Source organism: Astyanax mexicanus, chromosome 1, assembly GCF_023375975.1.
Source record: "Astyanax mexicanus isolate ESR-SI-001 chromosome 1, AstMex3_surface, whole genome shotgun sequence".
NCBI classification, from domain to species: domain Eukaryota; kingdom Metazoa; phylum Chordata; class Actinopteri; order Characiformes; family Acestrorhamphidae; genus Astyanax; species Astyanax mexicanus.
The window spans coordinates 105,111,677-105,134,184 of record NC_064408.1 but is presented as its reverse complement, the minus strand read 5'-3'; the positions used below and the strand labels follow the sequence as shown (position 1 = coordinate 105,134,184).

The 22,508-nt window shown below is 39.0% G+C and overlaps 1 protein-coding gene across 1 annotated transcript; it reads left to right on the top strand.

Moving 5' to 3' along the window:
• The first annotated feature begins 438 nt into the window (after nucleotides 1-438).
• Nucleotides 439-4,472, top strand: ccr9b (chemokine (C-C motif) receptor 9b). Its single transcript, XM_007258975.4, has 3 exons — nucleotides 439-667; nucleotides 1,531-1,586; nucleotides 3,363-4,472. Exons 1-3 carry the CDS (start codon nucleotides 661-663, stop codon nucleotides 4,386-4,388), a joined length of 1,089 nt encoding a protein of 362 aa, XP_007259037.3. The 5' UTR covers nucleotides 439-660; the 3' UTR covers nucleotides 4,389-4,472.
• The last annotated feature ends 18,036 nt before the right edge of the window (nucleotides 4,473-22,508 follow it).

Below are 22,508 nucleotides of genomic sequence, written 5' to 3'. Positions count from 1 at the left end.
ACTGCCTAGCCCTCTATCTTGAGCCTCCATTTACTTTGGCTCAGAACCCAGAGCAGGATACATTAGCACATTACTTGTATGATTGACTTTGTAAGCTGAATCTTTAAAAGCCCTCACGCTTCTCATTGTCTCAAGAATGTGCCTAAAACTCTCCTGCCTGAAGTGCTGCTGTTCTTTCTCTTTGTACTTTTAGGATTGGAGGGTGTGTTGTGATAGGTTGTCAGAGTTTGATGGATCATACCTGTTTCTTCTCATGGAAAGCCAATAGAGAAGTGTGCTATCAGCTTTTCTGAGTCATACCACAAGTACCTACATATGCTTTCGGTGAGGGAGAGAGTCAAAAACCAATGTACTCAGCATTGCTTGGATATACAGTGATGACTCTGTGCTAGGAACATGGACCACAGTATTCAAATTCTCAGAAGCCTAATCTAGAGGCTCCACTCCACAAAGAGGCACAAAGATGCAGTCTGTCTGTGTGTGTGTGTGACAGATTCAATCGGGCTCAAGTTTTAAGTACTGTGTCTGGTCACACGTCACTTCTTGCGGTTAAGGCGACATGCTGTATAATGGGGTGACGGCACGTAGGAGGGATTATTCATAGCGACACTACCTGCCTTGTTCTGCTCTGGATTTTCACCACTGCTTTCTGCAATAACAATGAACGGTAAGAAAAAATGTGTTTATATGCATTCCATGCTGTGATGGGTTGTAAATAAGTTACATATAGTTTTTACATTATATGTGGAGACTTAGAAGTGTATTATAGACCAAAGTGTATACATTTATAGTTGAATAGCATCTAATAAATATTAGTTCTTATGTTGACTGATGCAGAATGAAGTTATACCAAATTGTGGCTGAATACTTGTGCAGTAATAGTATTTGTTTTCAGTATATGTCTTAAGATCTAAGCTACTATATATAAAATTACATAAATTATAGCATATTGGCTATAATAGACTTATAAAACATTGTGAAGTATAATTTGTTATACATTGTTTATATGATTTTTTAGCTTTTGCAATAGTGTCTGAAAGTATCTGAGCAATTTGTTTAAATGAATTGTTTGTGTATTAGTAGTATACACTTTGTTTAATGTTAATTCATTACCTAATTTGAATTCTAAAATTCAATTCTAAAATAAAAATTATAAGTTACATTGTGAGAGTGTTGCAAATGCTGCAAAATATCGAATATACTTACTGACACTCAATGTTTTAAATGTATTTATTTTATTATGGCATATATCCAATATAGTAGCTTATAGACATATAGATCTATAATGAGATAAAATAGTAGGACTAAAAACTTAGAAAAATGTCAGTGAGTATTTAGAACTTTTGTGGTATTTGCCACATAAATGTGCCTCTGTGTGTAGCTGATCATTTCTTTTAATGTTTTTCTATTTAATAATAATAATAATAATAATAATTAATAGTATTAAATAGTAACCAAAGATTAATCTACTGACATAAAGCAAAATTCATTATGAAATTCATAAGAAATCTTTGTCTAATTCCTTTTTAGGTGAATATGATTATGAAAGTGAGCCAACACAAGCCTGGACATCACCACCAGACTATGTACGTATCTTTTAATTGTCTACATGTATTGTTTAATGTGTCACATAAAAAAAAAAAAAAAAAAATATATATATATATATATATATATATATAAATATTAACATGGGGTAGGGGGCAACATAAGCAGTGCAGAATAAAGAAAGAACACGTAAACAAGCTACTCACCACCATAGTGGCTTATCTAGTGGTTACGACGGTTGGCCATGTGCTATTCCTGTTGTTGTTTTTGTAGGGTTTTTTTTATGCATGTTTCCATGGTTTTGTACATGGATTATGATTTTCTGTACATTTTACAAACACATTGTGTAGTAGCCAATCAAATTATTATTTATATTGCAGCTACATTTTAATTTAAAGGACTGAATTATGACAGTCTAATACCGTTCTACAACATTAACTCTTTACTAACTTGCAACTCTTGCAACACCGTGATTATTATAGAGTTAGAAATCATAAAAAAAAAAACTGTTTCCATTGCGTACGTAAGCCGTACCTGTATCTCGCCTCAATATCTGTGTCAGCGCATGGAGTCGCTTCATCTTCAACGTTAGCTGGGGGGCCCGGTGGCGTCGCCCCCCGGGGGTCGGCTCTGAACAGGAGGATGTGGTGTGCTGTGGTTGAGCTTGCCGCTAGCTGCACTAAACACCTGCGACTGAGAAATGAGACCTGGAGCGTGCTTTGGAAACTTACCGTCTTCAGTGTTACAGGTTACCGTGATGCTGTATGACCTTAATGCTCTCGCTGAGGCTCGTCTTCTGCTCCCATGCAGTTGGTACTACTCACTAGACAGGAAATAGTGTGGAGAGCCTGAAAAGCAGCACGTGAAACTCTTGCTAACCCTGAAAGTGTGAGACGGGCGAAAAAAAAGAGAAAGAAACAGTGAATAAGCGATGACTCACTTCCAAAAAGTTAGACAGGAGGAAGGTATATCTCAGCACCATCAGTATAGGTGCACTGTTTTTTGTTATGAAAAAGTGCATTACTTAGCTTACTACTTAGCTTAATTAGGCTAACTTTTAATAGAGAATGCTTAGATTGAATGGTTCCAAAAGAGAGCTTTAAAGAAGCTCATTGGATGGGGTTGGTTCAACCAACTGGAAAATGAAAGTATTACTTTTTTTTAAGTGTTCAGATGGCCGAACGTCTGTGCAGGGAATTCCCTGCTGTACACAAATGTTTCAAAAGTTCTGTGGCTGATTCAGCTCAGGAAAAAAACAAACCATTACCTTTTAAGTTCTGAAAAGATTAGATACCCCGTTATTTTTAAGGCTGTAGGCAACATAAAATATTCTTCCTTAGTAACGTGAAGCCTAAAAATATCTGAATGAAAAATAAAGTTGTAGCAGTTGTTGCAGGTGTAGCAACTAGGTATAAACCTATTGGCACCATAAATAATGGCAGGTGTGGTAGGTGTGCTATAGGTGTATAAAGCTTCCCAACATTGAGTTTTGTAGGACTGGATATTGGTTCTCTAGACTGATGGTACTCCATTCAACACAAGCAATCATGGTCCTTTCAGTGAATGCAATCACATCCTCAATATCTTCCACATACAGTTGAGACTACCAACAAAAGCAGGATAAACCTTTTTTTTATACCCTTGACCTCAGGAAAAAACAATGGAAGAGCATGCATCCCAGTCCTTTTGTTCATGTAGTGCACTTCTTTTGCAGTTTTGCATATCGGTACATTGTTGAGTCTAGTCCTAATAATCAGAGTATGGGATGTTCAGCAGTAATAGGCTGTTCCACTAACCTCAACTTGTTTAATTTTCAGTTGTCTAATGAGACAGAAGACTATGAGCCGGGTTTCTGTCAAAAGAGATGGGTCAGGGACTTCCGTGGCTCCTACGAACCCCTCCTCTATTGGTCCATCTTCGTGGTAGGAGGTGTGGGCAACCTACTTGTCGTGTGGATCTACACCACCGTCAAACACCGCCTCAAGACCATGACCGACGTCTACTTGCTCAACCTGGCCATCGCTGACCTCTGCTTCCTGGGTACCCTGCCTTTCTGGGCCACAGACGCCACCCAGGGCTGGGTGTTCGGCTCTGTCGTCTGCAAGGTAGTCTCTGCCGTCTACAAGATTAACTTCTTTGCCAGCATGCTCCTGCTCACCTGCATTAGCGTGGACCGCTACATCGCCATCGTCCGCGTGACCCAGGCCCAGAACTTCAAGAGCAGGCGGATGTTCTACAGTAAGCTGGCCTGTATGGTCGTGTGGTTGCTCTCCTGCCTCTTTTCTCTGCCTGAGTTTCTGTTTGCTGAGGTTAGGCAAAGTTCAAGCGGTGATTCTTGCAGCCTGGTCTATACCGCCAACAACAATAACCTCACCAAAGTCCTGGTCCTGTGCCTGCAGATCTCTGTAGGCTTCTGTCTTCCTCTGCTGGTCATGGTGGCCTGCTACTCGGTGATCATCCGCACTCTGATGCAAGCTCGCAGCTTCGAGAAGCACAAAGCTCTTAGGGTCATCTTTGCCGTGGTGGCGGCATTCGTGATCTCCCAGCTGCCGTACAACAGTCATCTGGTCGTAGAAGCGGCGCAGGCTTACAACACAACCATGACAGATTGCAAGACCGTTATAGCCTTTGACATTGCGGGTCAGATCGTGAAGAGTTTGGCCTATACGCACTGCTGTCTGAACCCTATCCTGTACGCTTTCATCGGGGTGCGCTTCCGGAAGGATCTGCTGCACCTCTGCCAGTGCTTGACCAGGATGGGTGGCATCAACAAGCTTCCAGCGGTTCCCAAGAGACCTTCTGTCATGTCTGATACGGACACCACCCCTGCACTGTCTTTGTAACCTTCTAGTGTTAACCAATGACGTACTAAGCAGTTTCCAGTTCATATACTCTCTTCAGAGGCTGGACAGTCACCAATAACCGTTCACACAACATACGCCTTATAACTCCATCCACATATACAGCATATATTCATTCTGCTCTCTTTTCACACATTACAGAAACAGAACTTCTGATATAGGACAATCTCTCAGCAGCAACCGCAGCATGTTATCTCAGACATCATATCCAAATAAGCAACTTTCTTCTGCAAAAGTAGGCTAGAATAAGCTTTAAAGACACTTCCTGAATATTTGAGGTATTGAGAAATGCTTGTATAGTAGTTTTCATCATAACAAAAAAAAAAGTATGTCTAATATATCTCATAACAGTTATGTGTCAATTCAATGAGATTATTTCACATCAAACTGGATAAAACAAGTAGTTAGTCTCAAAATATAAAATATAAAAAATATAAATGGATTGACTTGATGACATCTACAATTGTTCCGGGTTTAAAGATTGTATATTTATGTAAATATGTGTAAAGAAAAAGTTGTGTTTTTTTTTTATTAATTCTTTTTGTTTGATTTACACCTATTCTCAAATAAAATACAATGAAAAACAGTTCTCGTCTTCTGTGAGTTGCCTTTTAGAAACATTTTCCCTTTTTAGTTTTATTTTAGAACATTAACTATTAATATTTTGTGTCGAATTTATGCACTTGCAAGTATGCAAGTTCCTTATTCACCTGGTTGGTTGTTCATAAAAAAATAAACCCAGTTTTGTTTTCACCTCTGCCATGAGAAAGCCACATGGTGTTTTTTTCTTTCAGCTAGTAACGTATTTTTTGCGGCGAGAGACACTTGTGATTGTGGCTTCTGTTTTCCACCATGTCTTCATCATCACTTTTGATTTGACTGGCTGACTGGTGAGCTTTACATTCACCTCTAAATCTGGCTGGCAAGGCACTGTGAGTATGGTAGCGTGGGCATGACAGAGCAACTTTATTTGATGCGGGTACCAATTCTAACCAACACTGATTCCTTGGTTACTACGTTGTTTCGTCTGGCATGTACCAGATTTAATATCACATGACGCAATTCTTAGAGGTTTCTCAGTGTTCTTCAGTGAGTTACTCAGTATTTATAGCTGTGAACAGAACAGAATGCAATGGGTGCAGTGGGACCAATTCTACAAATTAACATTTATATAAAATATACAGTAGAAGTTAAACTTATTTTATAAATGTGGCCCAGTTATCACATTTGTGCGAGTTCATGAACACAAAATACATTTAAATAGATTATAATGACCATTTTTCACAAACTTTCTTTTATTTTAGGCATTTAATGGCCTATTTTTTGTGCTACCTGGCATTAAAACTGATTTACACCCTTACTTATTGACCATGCTGTGCCATGCACAGTACACTGAGAAAAGTCCAATAAACTTAATGCAGATTAATGCAGAAGCTTGACTGTAGATTGCAATATTACTGCTCTACTTACCCAGTAGAGTAAATCAGGTTATTGGGAGGTGTGGCCAATCAGTAAAACTCTAGAAGAAAACACAAACTCACACCTTTATTTACTGTAGATGTTCAGGAACAACCTAAGAACCAGGAGTGTGAATGACCAAAGTATGAGTGAGGCCTAATGATGGGTGCTGTGTTGATGAAACGATCAACTTATGGTAAATATGTAGGGATTTACAACATTTATTTGAATCACAGGCTCACATGTGTACCAGACGTATGTCATAAAAGTCATTACCACACACAGTGGACAGCACAGTATTGTGTCTTATTTAAAAATATGCTGATTATCTCTGAAATATGAAATATTCCATGTACTTACTTTGTAATTAAGAACGATGTTATATTTTGAAGAATATTTAAAGCAAACTACTAAAGCAACCATTTTTGTTTTATTTAAAGAAAAATGTGAGGGAGAAAAAGTAAAGGGGGAAAAAAAGCTTATGACTCAAATTTTGAGCTGAATTTGAATTTTTTCCACGTAGTGGTTTTGGAGTGCTGTTTGTTCAGGTATGTGTGCCTTATCAGCTGCGACACATGCACACGCTCACCACAAACCAAAACGAGGGAACCAGATCCACAGACTGTCTGCATGTTTATCTGCAACCAGTGGTAACGCATCAAAGCTATTGATGAAGGCCTTATGGGAAACAGAGAGAGAGAGAGGGGTATAGGGTACCATAAACCCATAATCAATAAAAGTATTGTTATTTGATTAAAAACATTGAGCCCACCTTGCCAAAATACCAAAATATAATGAGTAACTCATAGAACTGCTGTGAAAATCTGTAGTTTGTACAGCATAATCTTTGAGTAACCTGTAGAGTTTGTACTGAGATTTGCTCCTTTGATAAGTATTACAGCTGTCAACAGGTTTTTGTAGCAGTTAGGAGACTTTCAGTTTCTTGTTTGTGGATTTTTGACTGTTCTACCTTGAAAAATACTTTTGAGATGAGATCAGTGCACAGATTTTCAATGCTGTTTAGGTCAGAGTAATGTAAGGGACATGGCAAAACCTACAGCATGCACTTATTAAATCTGAACACTGTGGATTTTGAGTTACACTGCAGAAAAACCTAATCTTTGTAAATGCAATGATCTCATTTCTCATCTCAAGGCAATACATATTATTTTGTTTGTCTTACCAAGCATTATAAGTGTAAGATTATGTAGCTTATTTTAGGATCAATGACCTTAATCTTATTTTAAGTCATTTAAACAATTTAAAGATTTTGAGATTAAATAATATGTGTTTACCCCATTGGCGGAGCTTTGATTGCTTACAGTTTTTCTGGATTGTTTACGGATATTTATAAGTTTATAAGCATGCCTCATACTCTCAGAACTCAAATCAAACACACACACACACACACACACACACACACACACATACACACACAATAGGCAACCCCCTTTAAATCTCCTGCAAAATGAAACTTTACATTTAAAACAATGTTATATTTCTTCTCCATTCATTATAATGACCTTTTGATCATATAATGATTTTGTTCAGTGTTACACTTAGTACACACCGTAATACATAAATGTGTTGTAGAATATTTTATAATATTGTTTTTATACTCAAAACACGCAAATACACAGTATACAAAATATATTTTATTTCCCACAAAAACAATGAACATAGTGTACATCCCAACCAGCACACAGGTACAAAACAACAGAGAAATTTACTGTATATAGTTACAGTAAAAAAAAAAAAAAAAATCTCAGCTCATCCACATCACAAACATTGTTTTCCCTTTGTAGCAAATTTCACTGAAGTATAGTTTTATTGCAGAAATATAGTCTCCGAGGACACATTTAGTAAAAGTGTTGTTTTATTATAAAAAGTGCAATTTTCTAAAAAAAGACAGTTATAATACACGAAAGTGCAGCTCTAAGGAACTTGGCCTGCGGCCTTGTGCCTACGACTGCAGTACAGCAGTGCCAATATTACACATTATAGCACTCCCTCTTGTGTATTATTGCTTAAGTATACATTTTATATATTAAGTATATCACCCATACAAAAATACATAAGCATGTATAAGTATAAGGAGAAAACGTATACTTTAATTATTCCGCATATAGTTCAAGTACACTATTATTATATTTAAATACCTTGTAAACTTTTTTTTTTTTACAAGGGTTCATTGCTCTTTCTAACAGTAAAATGTTCCTCATGCCACTGGCTGCAATATAAGCATAAAGCATGATCAACCACCCCCATGCTTAACAGCTGGAGTGTTGTACAGTACTGAGAACATAGACATAACTAAGAAACTGAGGTTAAAACTAAAATTTTCAGGTATGAAGGGAAAACGTAATCAAAGTAACTTAAAAACCAAGTAAAAAAATGTGCAAGTTAAAAGCAAGTGAAAAAAATAACACGGATTTCATAGGGCCCTTTATTTGTTACCAAGAGTTAAAAGCACACAGAAACTAGATGTACTTTCAGTGTAGCATGTGCAATATATGATGTATTTAGCAGTGCCTGTGACTCTAATTTTACACTAATGATGTACCTCCTGAAGGGCGGAAGACAAGCTAGAGTTGTTTCATCTTGACACTATTTTTACAGCATAACTCCATAGCAGAAAAACCACTAGCGTTAAAATGAATGCAAGCATCTGATAACATTTCCTTTGCAGTCAACCATATCCACTGCCTGTGCATCTGCTAAACTGTGCAGAAGTAGTGAAATAGTATTGATGCCTGAAGTCAGTGGTAATGATAGGCTTGGGCGTAAAGAACTGCACCTGTTAATAAGCACAGCATTGCTTACGGTTAAACACATGAAAACTATCTTACAGTGCTTGGTATTTATGTGAGACAACATCAGGGGTCTGAAATACAGTGTACTTATGAACATAGAATATACACTTATCATCAAAAAATGGCTTCAAAAATAGTTAAAGGACAGTTTGGTATGACTACCCACTAAGTTTCATTCCTGTCAGTTGATTCTTTCTGAGTGCAACTATTTTGTTGATAAAATTAATGCAATTAAAGTAAAAGTATATGCTGTCTTTACTGCCTAATTTTGTTTAAAGAATTATTGCACACTTTCTGTATTTTTATTTCTAATGTTTATCCCATTTTCTCCCCAGTTTACAAGGCCAATTACCCAACCCACTCAATAAAAAAAAAAAAATATGAAAACGATCAGGGGAGCCAAAACTTTTCATACCACTGTATATTTGCAGTAGTTTTTTTTCACAAGGACAAGCACATGTGTGCAACCTAAAATAGCAAAGAAAACACAAATCTTTGAACTTCACAAACTGCATTGGCAATGTATACTGTATTGGCAAAAAAAACTAGATTGGCATGTATTCTATTAATGTTTTCTGTGTCTTCTTAGCCAGAAAAGTTTTGAGTTTTGCCATTTTTTGCCCACACCAGCTCTGTTACACAAACTGGATTTGCTTGCAGGCACTGTAGTATTGTTGTGAAGGTGCCAATGGTTTGTGTTTTTCTTTGTGGGCATTGCCATGTTCGTCTTTTAGAGCCCAGACATAAACAGGCCTGATGTTGTTGAGGTTTGAGGCTGTACCTGAAGCTTACAGGTAAGACCGCAGTCACACATTTTCACACTCAGTCTCTGTCTCTCTCTCTATCTCTCTCTTCTCACGACAGGAAACTGTCAGTCATGTCTCCACAGCTCTGTGTGCATGCTGATTCTAGCTTTGGGAGCTGTGCTGCTTTCTGCGGCGCCACTACATGAGACGCTGCAGACTCATGTAGACGTGCACAGACTTAACACAGCATCCAAGTGTACCGCCAGGATGAGAACTCTTTCAAAGTCTCTGTCCCCAAGTGAGCCAGTCGTCTGCACTCTCTCGTGAACTTACACACTCATAATATTATGAGTAAGCAGCTGGAACCATAGAGACAGTCATGTATGAGGATGGGTATTTATCCTAAACGCCAGTGGTGTGGACATTGTTTACTTGTTTACTCACTACTGTTGTGTCTTAAACAAGTTAAAGGTCTCATTCCATCATTTTTTAAGTCAGTCAAGTGTCTAGTTGTGATCTCTAATATGAATGATTGCCATGTGAGCCATTTTTTGTGAAAAAAAAGTCAGGATTTGGCTCTTGCTCATGAATATCCATACATGCAAACATATCGCCTCTGATTGGCCAAGAGCACTCCAGCAGAGAACGCATTCCTGCCTTCCCCCACAGTCAATTTTACAGCTCTAAAACTCAAACCCCCCTCCTCCCCGCAGCATCGATAACGTTTCTTTCAGCTAAACTAACGCTACTAAACTCTTACCTCAGACTTAGTGATTCGGTGCTTGGGCAGTTTCACCATGTCGAAGCCCCAGAGTTCGCTCTACATCATAAAATCTGATGTGAATGGCACTCGCTTTGACCAGTGTTCTGTCAAGTTGTGCTGCCATGTCAAACCGTGCTTCCCTAATGTTTATTTAAGGTCTAGGTAAACCGCAGAATCCACCGGAGATCCAATTTAAATCTATAGTTACTGTTACTTACACAAGATAGCTACCTCTAACTAGTTCTGTAAACAGAGCTGTAAGCTCTGCCAAGGCCATGAACTTATTAGTCAATGTAGACGTCTGAGCCTTTCTTGATCAACTCGTATTTCTGAGGATACCTGAGAGACCTGTAGTATTTCACAAACAACAAGAAATAGTGGAAGAAGACCTTTAATGTTTAACTAAATGTTGACATGTAACTTTCTGTTTCACAACAATAGTGACATATTTTGTCTATGTTCAAACTAATTTGATTATATCTCAGTTCGGATTTGTTGAAAATAGTCCTGCCACGATATTGCCTTGATATTACCCATAGTGTTTCCTTCTGTGTATTTTAGCAAAGACTTTATTTTTAATCAGTCTCGCTTTTCTGTTTTACTCTGCTCTCTGAGGTAGGAGAGGGTGAGTTGGCTCCACAGAAAAACACACACACAAACACACACAGAACAGTTTTGCTGCTGCTGTGGTCTTTCACAGCATTTAATCATGCAAAACACAGACCAAAACTTTTTAAAACTGGTGCAGGAAAGTTCCAGCTCTTCATTCATCGCCACTCTCACACACTCACACCTATGGGGCAATTTTCAATCAAGTTCCAATTAGCTTGAACAGCCGTCTTCGGACTGTGGGAGGAAACCGGAGAACCCGGAGGAAACCCACACAGACACGGGGAAAACGTGCAAACTCCACACAGAAAGACCCAGGTCACCCCAGCCATGAATCGAACCCAGGCCATCTTGCTGTGAGTGCTACCCACTGCGCCACTGTGCCCCCCTGCTCTTCATTCATGCTGCATGTAACTCAACATCGGCCGTGTCTGACTATGGCTCATGAGGAATCAATAAAAAATCATCACCTCTAAGCGAATACTCACTGAGAGTACAGTAATGATGAGAACAATCCGGCTCTAAGAACCAGCTCTTTAAATTGAACAACGAGAGTCGGCTACTGATTGTGAGCTGCTTTTTCTGTTAAAGCCACACGTGATTGGCCAAGGCGTATGGTTACGTTTGTGAGACTTCACTGAGCAGAAAGGGAGAAATTACTAACACACACAAAGTTAGGGGAGGGAGATTTATAAAATAAAATATTGTTAGAGTTAGAATTACAGTCAAAACCATTCGTCCATTTGTATCCAGAGAATTTTGTAGATTAAGTGGCAACTGGTACAAACATCACTTGTGTATCTGCTTAACTACCCTTTTACTCTTTTTTTTATTTCAGCCTTTTGAACCCTGCACTTAACATGACCTATTTTAGGTATGGCTATGTATTTTGTAGTGAGTAGTGAGTAGTAGTGAGTAGTGAGTAGCAAAAGGCATGTTATTGAGTTAACGTAACAATTTTTGCAACTTCGGATGTCTGCTATGGCACTGTCACTCTCTCCCACATCAGTCCTAGTGTGATATTTGTGAGCACAAACATCACTTGTGTATCTGCTTAACTACCCTTTTACTCTTTTTTTATTTCAGCCTTTTGAACCCTGCACTTAACATGACCTATTTTAGGTATGGCTATGTATTTTATTATAGTGATGCGACGTTCCTCTTGATAACACAAACAAGGTGTCTTAGACCACAAAATCAGATAAGACACAAAGAGGGCAGGAAGAGGTAGTAGTGCATAGTAGGAAACTGGTTCACATCGGCTGTAGTGAGAAACCTGCTTTTCAGAAGCAATCACAGAATTCACTAAAAATCACAATTCAATATGTTAAATAAGGGTTTAAAAAGAGTAGATTGTTTTGCAGTGATGTTTGTATGATGGTTGTGATGGTTGTATTAGGTAATATTAAAATTAGCATCTTACTATAAACACTACCTGGCCAAAAAAAAGGAAAATATTTTTGGGCTGACTTTAGTTTTGATTTTGGCATCTGTGGTGGCAAATCCATGTGTAAAAATGATGTCTTACACTCCCTAAACCACTTTAATTACAATTTCACTAATACTTGAGTGGTCCAAAATCTAGAATGTGTACACAGGCAACACAGAATTTTCCCCAATTGCTTGTGTGAAAGAGAGGGAGAGAACGACACTCCCCTTTTGTGCATATTCACGAAGCGCATGCAAAACAGAGAGGGTTCTGATTGGCCTGTTCTCTGCAAAGAGTCAGTGTCTCAGCCAATCAGTTTTTAGTGTGGGTGGGCAGTGTTTTTTTCCCTTCTGGACAGGATGCATTCAGGAGCATCATGGCTCCCATCAAAACTCATTTCACCTCTGACTACTCTAAAGTATATCCATGTCTGGTAAAAGTAAAAAACAGTGAAAGTCTTTCCCGCTGTACAGTTTGTAGTAGTGATTTTAGCATTTTCCACTGGGGACCAAATGATAGCAAAAGGCATGTTATTGAGTTAACGTAACAATTTTTGCAACTTCGGATGTCTGCTATGGCACTGTCACTCTCTCCCACATCAGTCCTAGTGTGATATTTGTGAGCACAGGTGTCTGTTTGCTGATGTTTTGAAGTTGCACTTTCCTCAGAGCATGTCAGCTACCTTGGAAATGGAATGGAATGGAAAAGAGGAAGTGGCTGGCCTCACAGTTAATGTTGGAGATATTACTAATGATAGGGATACTAGTATTATGAATAGGGGTGTTTGTGTAAAAATGGAGGAAAACCAATAAATCTGAACAACATCACCTGAAAATGTTTCTACAACATGAGACACATGACTCATACTACTGTAACACTGTAACTGTTCACAGAAGACCTGAGCCAGGGTAAATTAGTGTAGGATTAGTGCAGAAACTGTCAAATTACATATATATATATATTTATTCTAAAAGTAAAACTAAAGATCTATCCTAGAGGCCCCACAGTACCTGACATGAAAACATGATTGACACTGTGAAGTGATTTAGAGGCCCAGAAGTGAAATTGGAAAGACAAAGTGTTAACAGTGCTTATGAAACTACCCCCAACACCCCCCCCCCTCCCCCAAATAACCAACCGTACTGTTTTCAGTAAGTCGGAGCACAGAGTGAGATGACGCACGTCTCGCGAGTTCTCCGGTTCTGATCGAGCCACATGAGGCCTTCATGTGGTTCTTTTCAACTGTTCTGCTGCTGCTTCTGCTGCTCCCACACAAACATATACACACACAGTGAGGGGAACCCAGCAGCTTGCAGCGGGCCTGAAACTGCACCATGACTTACCCAGCTGGAGGGGCTGCAGAGTGGGGGTTTTGACTGGGAATGTTTTGAGCTGTGTGTTGAGTGACAGAGACTGCTTCTTAGCACCGTTATCCATTTAGAGCAGCTACAGCTGTAGAGCAGAACTAAAGAAGCAAACATTGGACATTAAACACACATTTTCTCCAATTAACTGTGAGGAAAACATTCCTGAAAGTGATGCATGCTTTTGTTGTTGGTTTTCCTTGTTTTTTTTGTCTTTTTTAAATCTCTAATACAACCAGGAACCAATAGATACACTTTGGAATGGTTTCCCTAATGGGGATTAAGCCTAGTCTTTGACTACACCGAATTGTGAATGGAGTTTTTTTATATAAAGGAAGATAAAGTAAATGACTAGGCCCTATGTGTCTGAGGTCCCTATCTTACACCCCGTCAACAGTCTATTTTTACGCCTTGGGCCCATGCCCTTAAAATAGTTTCAGAGTTTAGGAATAAATCTACACTGATGAGTGTGGTGGTCTGAAAGTGAGGTGTGTTCTGGTAAATTTCTGGAGTGTTTTTATTTTAGTGGTGGAAAACACAGGTGCGCCACTGATTGAAATGAACCTAGACAACAATCAGTCATCAGAGTCCATTCCTATAGGTGCGCCATGCACGCTGCATACATCCCCGCTTGTTAAACTCACACACAGATGTGCTGCAAATCACACAAAACCCGAGTTTCGACACAACAATAAACAGAATAAAGAATAAAATAACATTGCTGTTCCCTTAAATGAGCTGCTGGCGCACCTTAACTGTCTGATCGCTCAGGTCAGTATTCTCTGCTGAGACAAACAAAAGCACAGCGCTGTTAAATACAAACGTGCCAAAGTCAGAGCACATCTGGCTCATAAAAGAAATTGCAAGTAACAAACTGATTGGTTTAATTCACAATATGCCCAAAACACAACCATGAATAATTAAGAGAATTATTTCATGTCTTTTGCATGTTTTGGGCCATGCAAGGCATATTTTTTGCGTCCATGTGATACCAAAGACACGTCAACATGCCCTAAATCCAGGTGCGTGATGCTCAATTGACCGGTGTGGTATAGATTGCTAAAATAGGGCCTTAAATGTTTATGAACACCTCTTTTATTGCATGCCTCCTAGTTTATAAGTGTATTGGTGAAACATACTGTATGTAAACAAAAGGCACACAAATAAGTTCTGTAGTCCCTATAGAAAAGTACTGCCAATAGAATAGGACTCTCTGAAACAGGAAAAAGATTTAGATTAAAGTTCAATTAAGGATTATATTTTCTGAATCAGGATGTATCATCAGATATTAAGGAAACATGCTGAGTTAAAGCACCGACAGCTCTTGACAGCAGAGCTTCAGCCAGTATTCAGCAGTATGTCACGGTCGTCAATGGCAACCTGTTCACAGCCATGCCTCCAGTGCCATTTCCACACTCTGGGTTGCCAGGTATAGAGATGGCTATTTTTATTTATTTTACTTTTTTGCTGAACAGGTAATCACTGAGCTTCAGTAAGGTTGCTAGCCATCGCTAGGTAATGTACCACCGCTAGCATAGTATAGAAGGTTATTTTGGACACTGCACACATATGTGCTTGCTGTCCAGCTAGAGAGTAAGACTCATTGTTGCTTGCCATTGTGTGTCAATCTGGCAACCCGCATGAGTGTTTGAAATTTGGGACTCCTGTAGTCATTTCACACACTCTCACACACTCACAGTTACTACTGAGTGTTCCTTTAACTTGCTGGCACTGTGGCTAATGCCAGGCATGGCCTAGTGTGATATAAAGTTCCCAAGCTATGAGCTGTGGGGAAATGGAAGGAACCGCGTTCTCTGGAATGATGACAATGCTCCATTCAGGACTTTTGGAGGGGATCATGCAACAACATCCTGACCTCACTAATGCTTTTGCTGATGATTGATGAATACTATTAAATCCTAACTCCAGTGCTTCTTAAAAAAGTAGAGAACATTACTCCAGTAAAAGCAGACTAAACTATTTTTAAATACCTTTAAAAAGAATGAATAAGCAACTGTCCCAATACTTTTTTCCATATAGTCCATAAACCTTGAATGGTGCATGTGATTTTGAGGACACTAACACCACTAGATGGCAGCAGGTGCATTCAGTGGAGTGTCCTTCAGGGATCACAGCTCTGACTTGTGTTTCAAGCAGATGTGTGTCACACTAGCGACACCTAGTGGACCCAAGGTTATAGAGCAGGGTCTGTCCCCACCAAGTAAAGAAAGAAAAAAAAAAGATGAAAAAAAGAAAGGGTATGAGAGGGAAGTGTAACAGTGAGGGCAAAGATATGTGAGGGTATTTTTTACCAGCTCTCTTTCAGACTTCCTGTATCCTCTCTCTCTCTTTCTCTCTCTCTCTCTCTCTCTCTCTCTCTCTCTCTCTCTCTCTCTCTCTCTCTCTCTCTCTCTCTCTCAAAGAGATTGTATAAGTAGAGCAGCACCTGTGTCTCAGGACAACCCATTCATTACACATCTCCCTAGAGTCCCACTGTGTGCATGTGTCTGCGTGTGTATGCCTGCATATATACGTGTCTGAGTTAGGGTGTCTGCCGACTTTTGAGTGTGCATGGCATTAGTGAGGGCACCTTCTTCAGCTCAGGTTCTTGGGCATGCGCACTTCTTAAGCTGGTCTCCACATGCTCCGCCCACGGATGTGCTTCTACTCAGCTATATGGGTGACCATATTTAGATTTTTAAGAAGAAGAGGACTTCGGAGACACACTGGGTGTCAGTTGTGGTAAGGCTGCTGGGGCTGGAGGACTCTGAGTAGGCCTAAATTGTAGGATAATAGCAGTATTAAATAAAAGTCCCCACAACTATGCCAAATTTGTTTTGTGTTAGGCCTGTTAATTAAAGCAAGCCACATCATATCATATCAGATCATATTCTGATTTTTTCCTTTGCACATTGTGAATGCAGAGAAATTTGCTTAACTATGGGTAAGAGCTTGGAAGGATACATACTGTGGCGTCTGTGTGTGTGTGTGTGGCTGCTGTGTGCCTGTCTCTGTGTGCCCGCCTCCGTGTGCCTGTGTGTGAGTGGATGTCAGGTGTGGGGCCTCCCTTTTAGGTGGGGTTATGCAGAGTGGTGGGCACCACTCTGAATCTACCATCCGGTAGATTCCTAGTTGGTTTAGTGACCTTAGGGCTGTTTATGCCGTGTGAGCAGTTGGGTTTCGCTCTCCTAGCCTTGTAAAGGTTATAAATGAGTGGCAAGCCTGTTAATGAAGAGCTGTTGAGTACTTTCAATGAGTCTCATGAGTCCATTTCTCAGCTGTTTGTAAAAGATTTTTCCTTTTGGAACAGCCTTCTATGATGAAGTGAGGAGGATCAAGTTTGGATCCAAATTCTGCAGACAGAAGAGCACTTACAGACCACTGCCCTCAACAAACATTGAGAAAAAAATATTGTTGAATTATTCCCATATTCTGACTAAAAAAAATGAATTTAATAGAATTTTTTGCCGTCATACATCCCATGAACTCTGTGGCCTCACACTAGCAGCAATATAAAAAACGCATTTGTAGGCATAGTATAGATATCAGGCGTTATATTCAGGGGTTATTTAAGGTGAAAGATTGAACCCATACCAGCTTCCCCTCCTCGTCCCCCCCAGATCGCTCTTTCATTGCTGTTTTCCTTTCTTCGGCTCCCGGGGATGGAGTGATATATTATCCAACAACTTTTTCACCCCTTTTTTTTTCATGAAACCCTCAACCCTCTTTAGCAGAACGCTCAGCCATCTGTGGGACACTCATCCCAAACCGCAGTTCTGTTCTTATCCTCCTCATCTCTTCATCCTCTCCATTTATAGAATCTCTCTCCATCCACCTCCCTGCACGTCTCCGGACACATTCCCATTTCATCTCAGTCATTCCGCCGCCTGTGTGTGTGTTACCTGCACTGTGATAAGTGTGTGACGGGCCGCGGGTGTCATTTGTCACTGTCACACATACTCAGTCACTCACACACACACACACACACACACACACACACACACACACACACGCACACAGTGAAGCAGACTGACACAAAGAGAGGAAGATCCTACTATAGTCAGTGACAGGGGCTGCCACACTGCAAACAACATTGGCCTAGAAGTCACAAACACTCCTCCTGCATCTGCTCTGTGTTAACGTCTCCAACTCTACCATACTGTTCTGAATGTAGCGGTGAGTTGGGCTCAGTTTTTAGGCCCCAGTCTTTATGTATCTTTAAAATGCTGCTTAACTTTTTTGGAATAACACATTCTAGGTGCATACATTTGAGCACCCCAACAGAAATAATAAACCAATTTTAAGTAGATCCTCCGCAGAAATAACAGCCTCTAATGGCTTCCTATATCTTCCAATGAGAGTCTGGTTTCTGGTTGAAGGTATTTTGGATCATTCTTCTTTACAAAATCTCCAGTTCAGTCAGGTCTGATGGTTTCTGAGCATTAACAGCCTGCTTTAAATCACACCACAGAGGTTTTATAATATTAATCAGGTCTGGGGACTGAGATTTTAATTCCAGAATGTTGTACTTGTTCCTCTGCATGAATGTTTAGTAGATTTAGAGCAGTGTTTTCAGGGTCATTGTCTTGTTGAAGTATCCAGCCCCAACTTCAACTTTCTCACTGATTCTTGAACATTGTTCTCAAGAATCTGCTGATATTGACTGGAATCCATGCGACCCTCAACTTTAAAAAGATTCCCAGTAACTGCACTGACCAAACAGCCCCACAGCATGTGGAAACCACCAACAAATTTTACTGTGGGTTGTAGTGTTTGTCTTAGAATGCTGTGTTTTTTCCACCCTTCAAATAACTCAATTTTAGTTTCATCAGTCCACAGCACCTTATTCCAAAATAAAACTGGCTTGTCCAAATGAGCTTTAGCATACCTCAAGTGACTCTGTTTGTGGCTTGTGCTCAGAAAAGGCTTCTTCTGCATTTCCCTTCCATACAGCCTCTCATTTAGTGCAAAGTGCACTGAATAGTCTGTGGGTTGACTATGACTGTTCTCACCATCCTTCACCTCTGATTATCTGAGGTTTTCCTTGGCCTGCCACTTTGGTCCTTAACTAGAACTGTGCCTATGGTCTTCCATTTCTTCACTATGTTCCTCACAGTGGAAACTGGCAGCTGAAATCAGCTGAACAACCAATGATTTATAAATGAAAATCGTGAAAATAATCAGGGGGCCCCAAACATTTTCATACCACTGTATGTATCTTTAATTCCATGCTATAGCCTGTCTTGATTCATTTTACTGTGCATTCACTCCAAAGCCCTCTGAGGAATAATTGTACTGTGCTCTATGTGTTTTAAAATGGATGGGAATAACATGAAGTTCTTGTTGGCTCAGGATTCGGCTGATTTCAACCTTTTGTGTGACATCATTGAAATGTAATATTCCAGCATAATCTTCCATGCATAAATCTTCCATTGTTCCTGCAGAACCTCAATGACATCAGATTTCCTCCTGAACCCATTTAGAAGTCCATTCCAGAGCTGTGCCTTAATTGCACTTGCAAAGAGTAATTTATAATGCAGGCTTCCATGTAGAGCCAACTGAGCCATGCCTCTTACACACAGTCCAGACGGAGGATGTAATGGAGGGCAGAACGCTAGCAAACCAGACACAGTCAGAAACAACACCCCAACAAAGTTCCAGCAGAAGATGTGGTGACTTGTAGTCATTAAAACTTACAAACACGCGCAGCACAACTGTCTGCAGCACAGTCTCCTGAAACGGTGCCCAGGAGGTTACTATACCGTAAGCCTAACATGCAAAACTGGGACAGTGTCTAAAGCTTCCTGCTGTCCCAAGGTAAACATACTCTCTAGGGATGCAAGGATGCAGAGGAGGAAATGAACCTGTATGTCTGGAGACCAGGAATTGCTACTACTGCTATTACTACATCTACACTCATTACCTCTGCTGCTACTACTACTACAGTATTAATACCCCTTCTGCTATCACTGCTACTCCGACTTACTACGACTATGACTACAGTATTAGTTCCACTACTGCTATTACTGCTATTACCTCTACTCCTTCTATTATTACTATTACTACTAGAGTATAGTACCACTGCTGCTATTACTGCTGCTCCTTCTATTATTACTATTACTATTAGAGTATTAGTACCACTGTTGCTATTGCTGCTACTCCTTCTATTACTACTATTACTACTAGAGTATTAGTACCACTACTGCTAATACTGATATTACTGCTACTCCTTCTATTACTACTAGAGTATTAGTACCACTGCTGCTATTACTGCTACTCCTTCTATTATTACTATTACTACTAGAGTATTAGTACCGCTGCTGCTATTACTGCTGTGCCTTCTTTTACTACTACTAATACAGTATTAGTACCACTACTGCTATTATTGCTACTCCTTCTATTATAACTATTACTATTAGAGTATTAGTACCACTGCTGCTATTACTGCTACTCCTTGTATTACTATTATTACTACTACAGTATTAGTACCACTACTGCTAATACTAATATTACTGCTACTCCTTCTATTACTACTATTACTACTATAGTATTAGTACCACTGCTGCTATTACTACTATTACTACTAAAGTATTAGTATCGCTGCTGCTATTACTGCTGCTCCATCTATTACTACTACTACTACTAATACAGTATTAGTACCACTACTGCTAATACTGCTTCTTCTTCTATTATTACTATTACTACTAGAGTATTAGTACCACTGCTGCAATTACTACCATTATTACTAGAGTATTAGTACCACTGCTGCTATTACTGCTGCTCCATCTATTACTACTACTACTACAAATACTGTATTAGTACCACTACTGCTATTACTGCTTCTTCTTCTATTATTACTATTACTACTAGAGTATTAGTACCACTGCTGCTATTACTGCTACTCCTTGTATTACTACTATTACTACTAGAGTAATAGTACCGCTGCTGCTATTACTGCTGCTCCTTCTATTACTACTACTACTACTACTACTACGACAGTATTAGTACCACTACTGCTATTACTGCTATTACTGCTAATCCTTCTATTATTACTATTACTACTAGAGTTTTAGTACCACTGCTGCTATTACTGCTACTCCTTCTATTACTACTATTACTACCAGAGTATTAGTACCACTGCTGCTATTACTGCTACTCCTTCTATTACTACTATTACTACCAGAGTATTAGTACCACTGCTTCTATTACTGCTACTCCTTGTATTACTATTATTACTACTACAGTATTAGTACCACTACTGCTAATACTAATATTACTGCTACTCCTTCTATTATTACTATTACTACTAGAGTATTATTACCACTGCTGCTATTACTACTATTACTACTAGAGTATTAGTACCGCTGCTGCTATTACTGCTGTGCCTTCTTTTACTACTACTAATACAGTATTAGTACCACTACTGCTATTATTGCTACTCCTTCTATTATAACTATTACTACTAGAGTATTAGTACCACTGCTGCTATTACTGCTACTCCTTGTATTACTATTATTACTACTACAGTATTAGTACCACTACTGCTAATACTAATATTACTGCTACTCCTTCTATTACTACTATTACTACTATAGTATTAGTACCACTGCTGCTATTACTACTATTACTACTAAAGTATTAGTATCGCTGCTGCTATTACTGCTGCTCCATCTATTACTACTACTACTACTAATACAGTATTAGTACCACTACTGCTAATACTGCTTCTTCTTCTATTATTACTATTACTACTAGAGTATTAGTACCACTGCTGCAATTACTACCATTATTACTGGAGTATTAGTACCACTGCTGCTATTACTGCTGCTCCATCTATTACTACTACTACTACAAATACTGTATTAGTACCACTACTGCTATTACTGCTACTCCTTGTATTACTACTATTACTACTAGAGTAATAGTACCGCTGCTGCTATTACTGCTGCTCCTTCTATTACTACTACTACTACTACTACTATGACAGTATTAGTACCACTACTGCTATTACTGCTATTACTGCTACTCCTTCTATTATTACTATTACTACTAGAGTATTAGTACCACTGCTGCTATTACTGCTGCTCCTTCTATTACTACTATTACTACTAGAGTATTAGTACCACTGCTGCTATTACTGCTACTCCTTCTATTACTACTATTACTACTAAAGTATTAGTACCGCTGCTGCTATTACTGCTACTTTTCTTTTACTACTACTTTTACTAGTACTACAGTATTAGTATCACTGTATTACTACTCCTTTTATTACTACCAGTACTACTACTATTACTACAGTATTACTGTAGCAGTATTACTACTGCTGCTACTACTGCTGCTCCTTCTATCACTGCTACTACTACTATTACTACAGTATTAGTAGCATCAGTTATTACTAATACTGCTACTACTACTACCCCTAATATTACTACCACTACAAATGTACTGCTACTGGTGCTTCTGCTATTACTACTGCTCTAATACTATTATGACTATTACTTCTTCTGGTGCTACTTCTGCTGTTATTACTACTACCACTACCTTTAATACTACTACTACTACTACTACTACCTACTAGTAGAACTACTATAACTATTACTGTTACTTTTCTTGTACTACGGCTGCTTCTGCTATTATTACTACTACTATTACTACTTAGTATTACTGTTTCTTCTACTATTGCTTCACATAGTTTCTACTATTTCAACTACTATGATTTCTACTAGTAGTGGTAGTACTATTACTACTGCCATTAAACTTACTACTACTGTTACTACTATTGCTGTTTCTCCTACTAATGCTAAGCCTTTTCTGTATGTTCTCCTACTGGTTATATTACTCTAACTACAGTATTAGTACCAGTGCTGCTTTTCACTACTCCTATTACTATTTTTACTAATAGTGCTGCTTCTGGTATAAT

Excerpts from the sequence above, each read along its gene's own strand:
- ccr9b (XM_007258975.4), top strand. Across the intron at positions 1,587-3,362 it reads GGACATCACCACCAGACTAT|TTGTCTAATGAGACAGAAGA; the intron begins GTACGTATCTTT and ends TTTAATTTTCAG.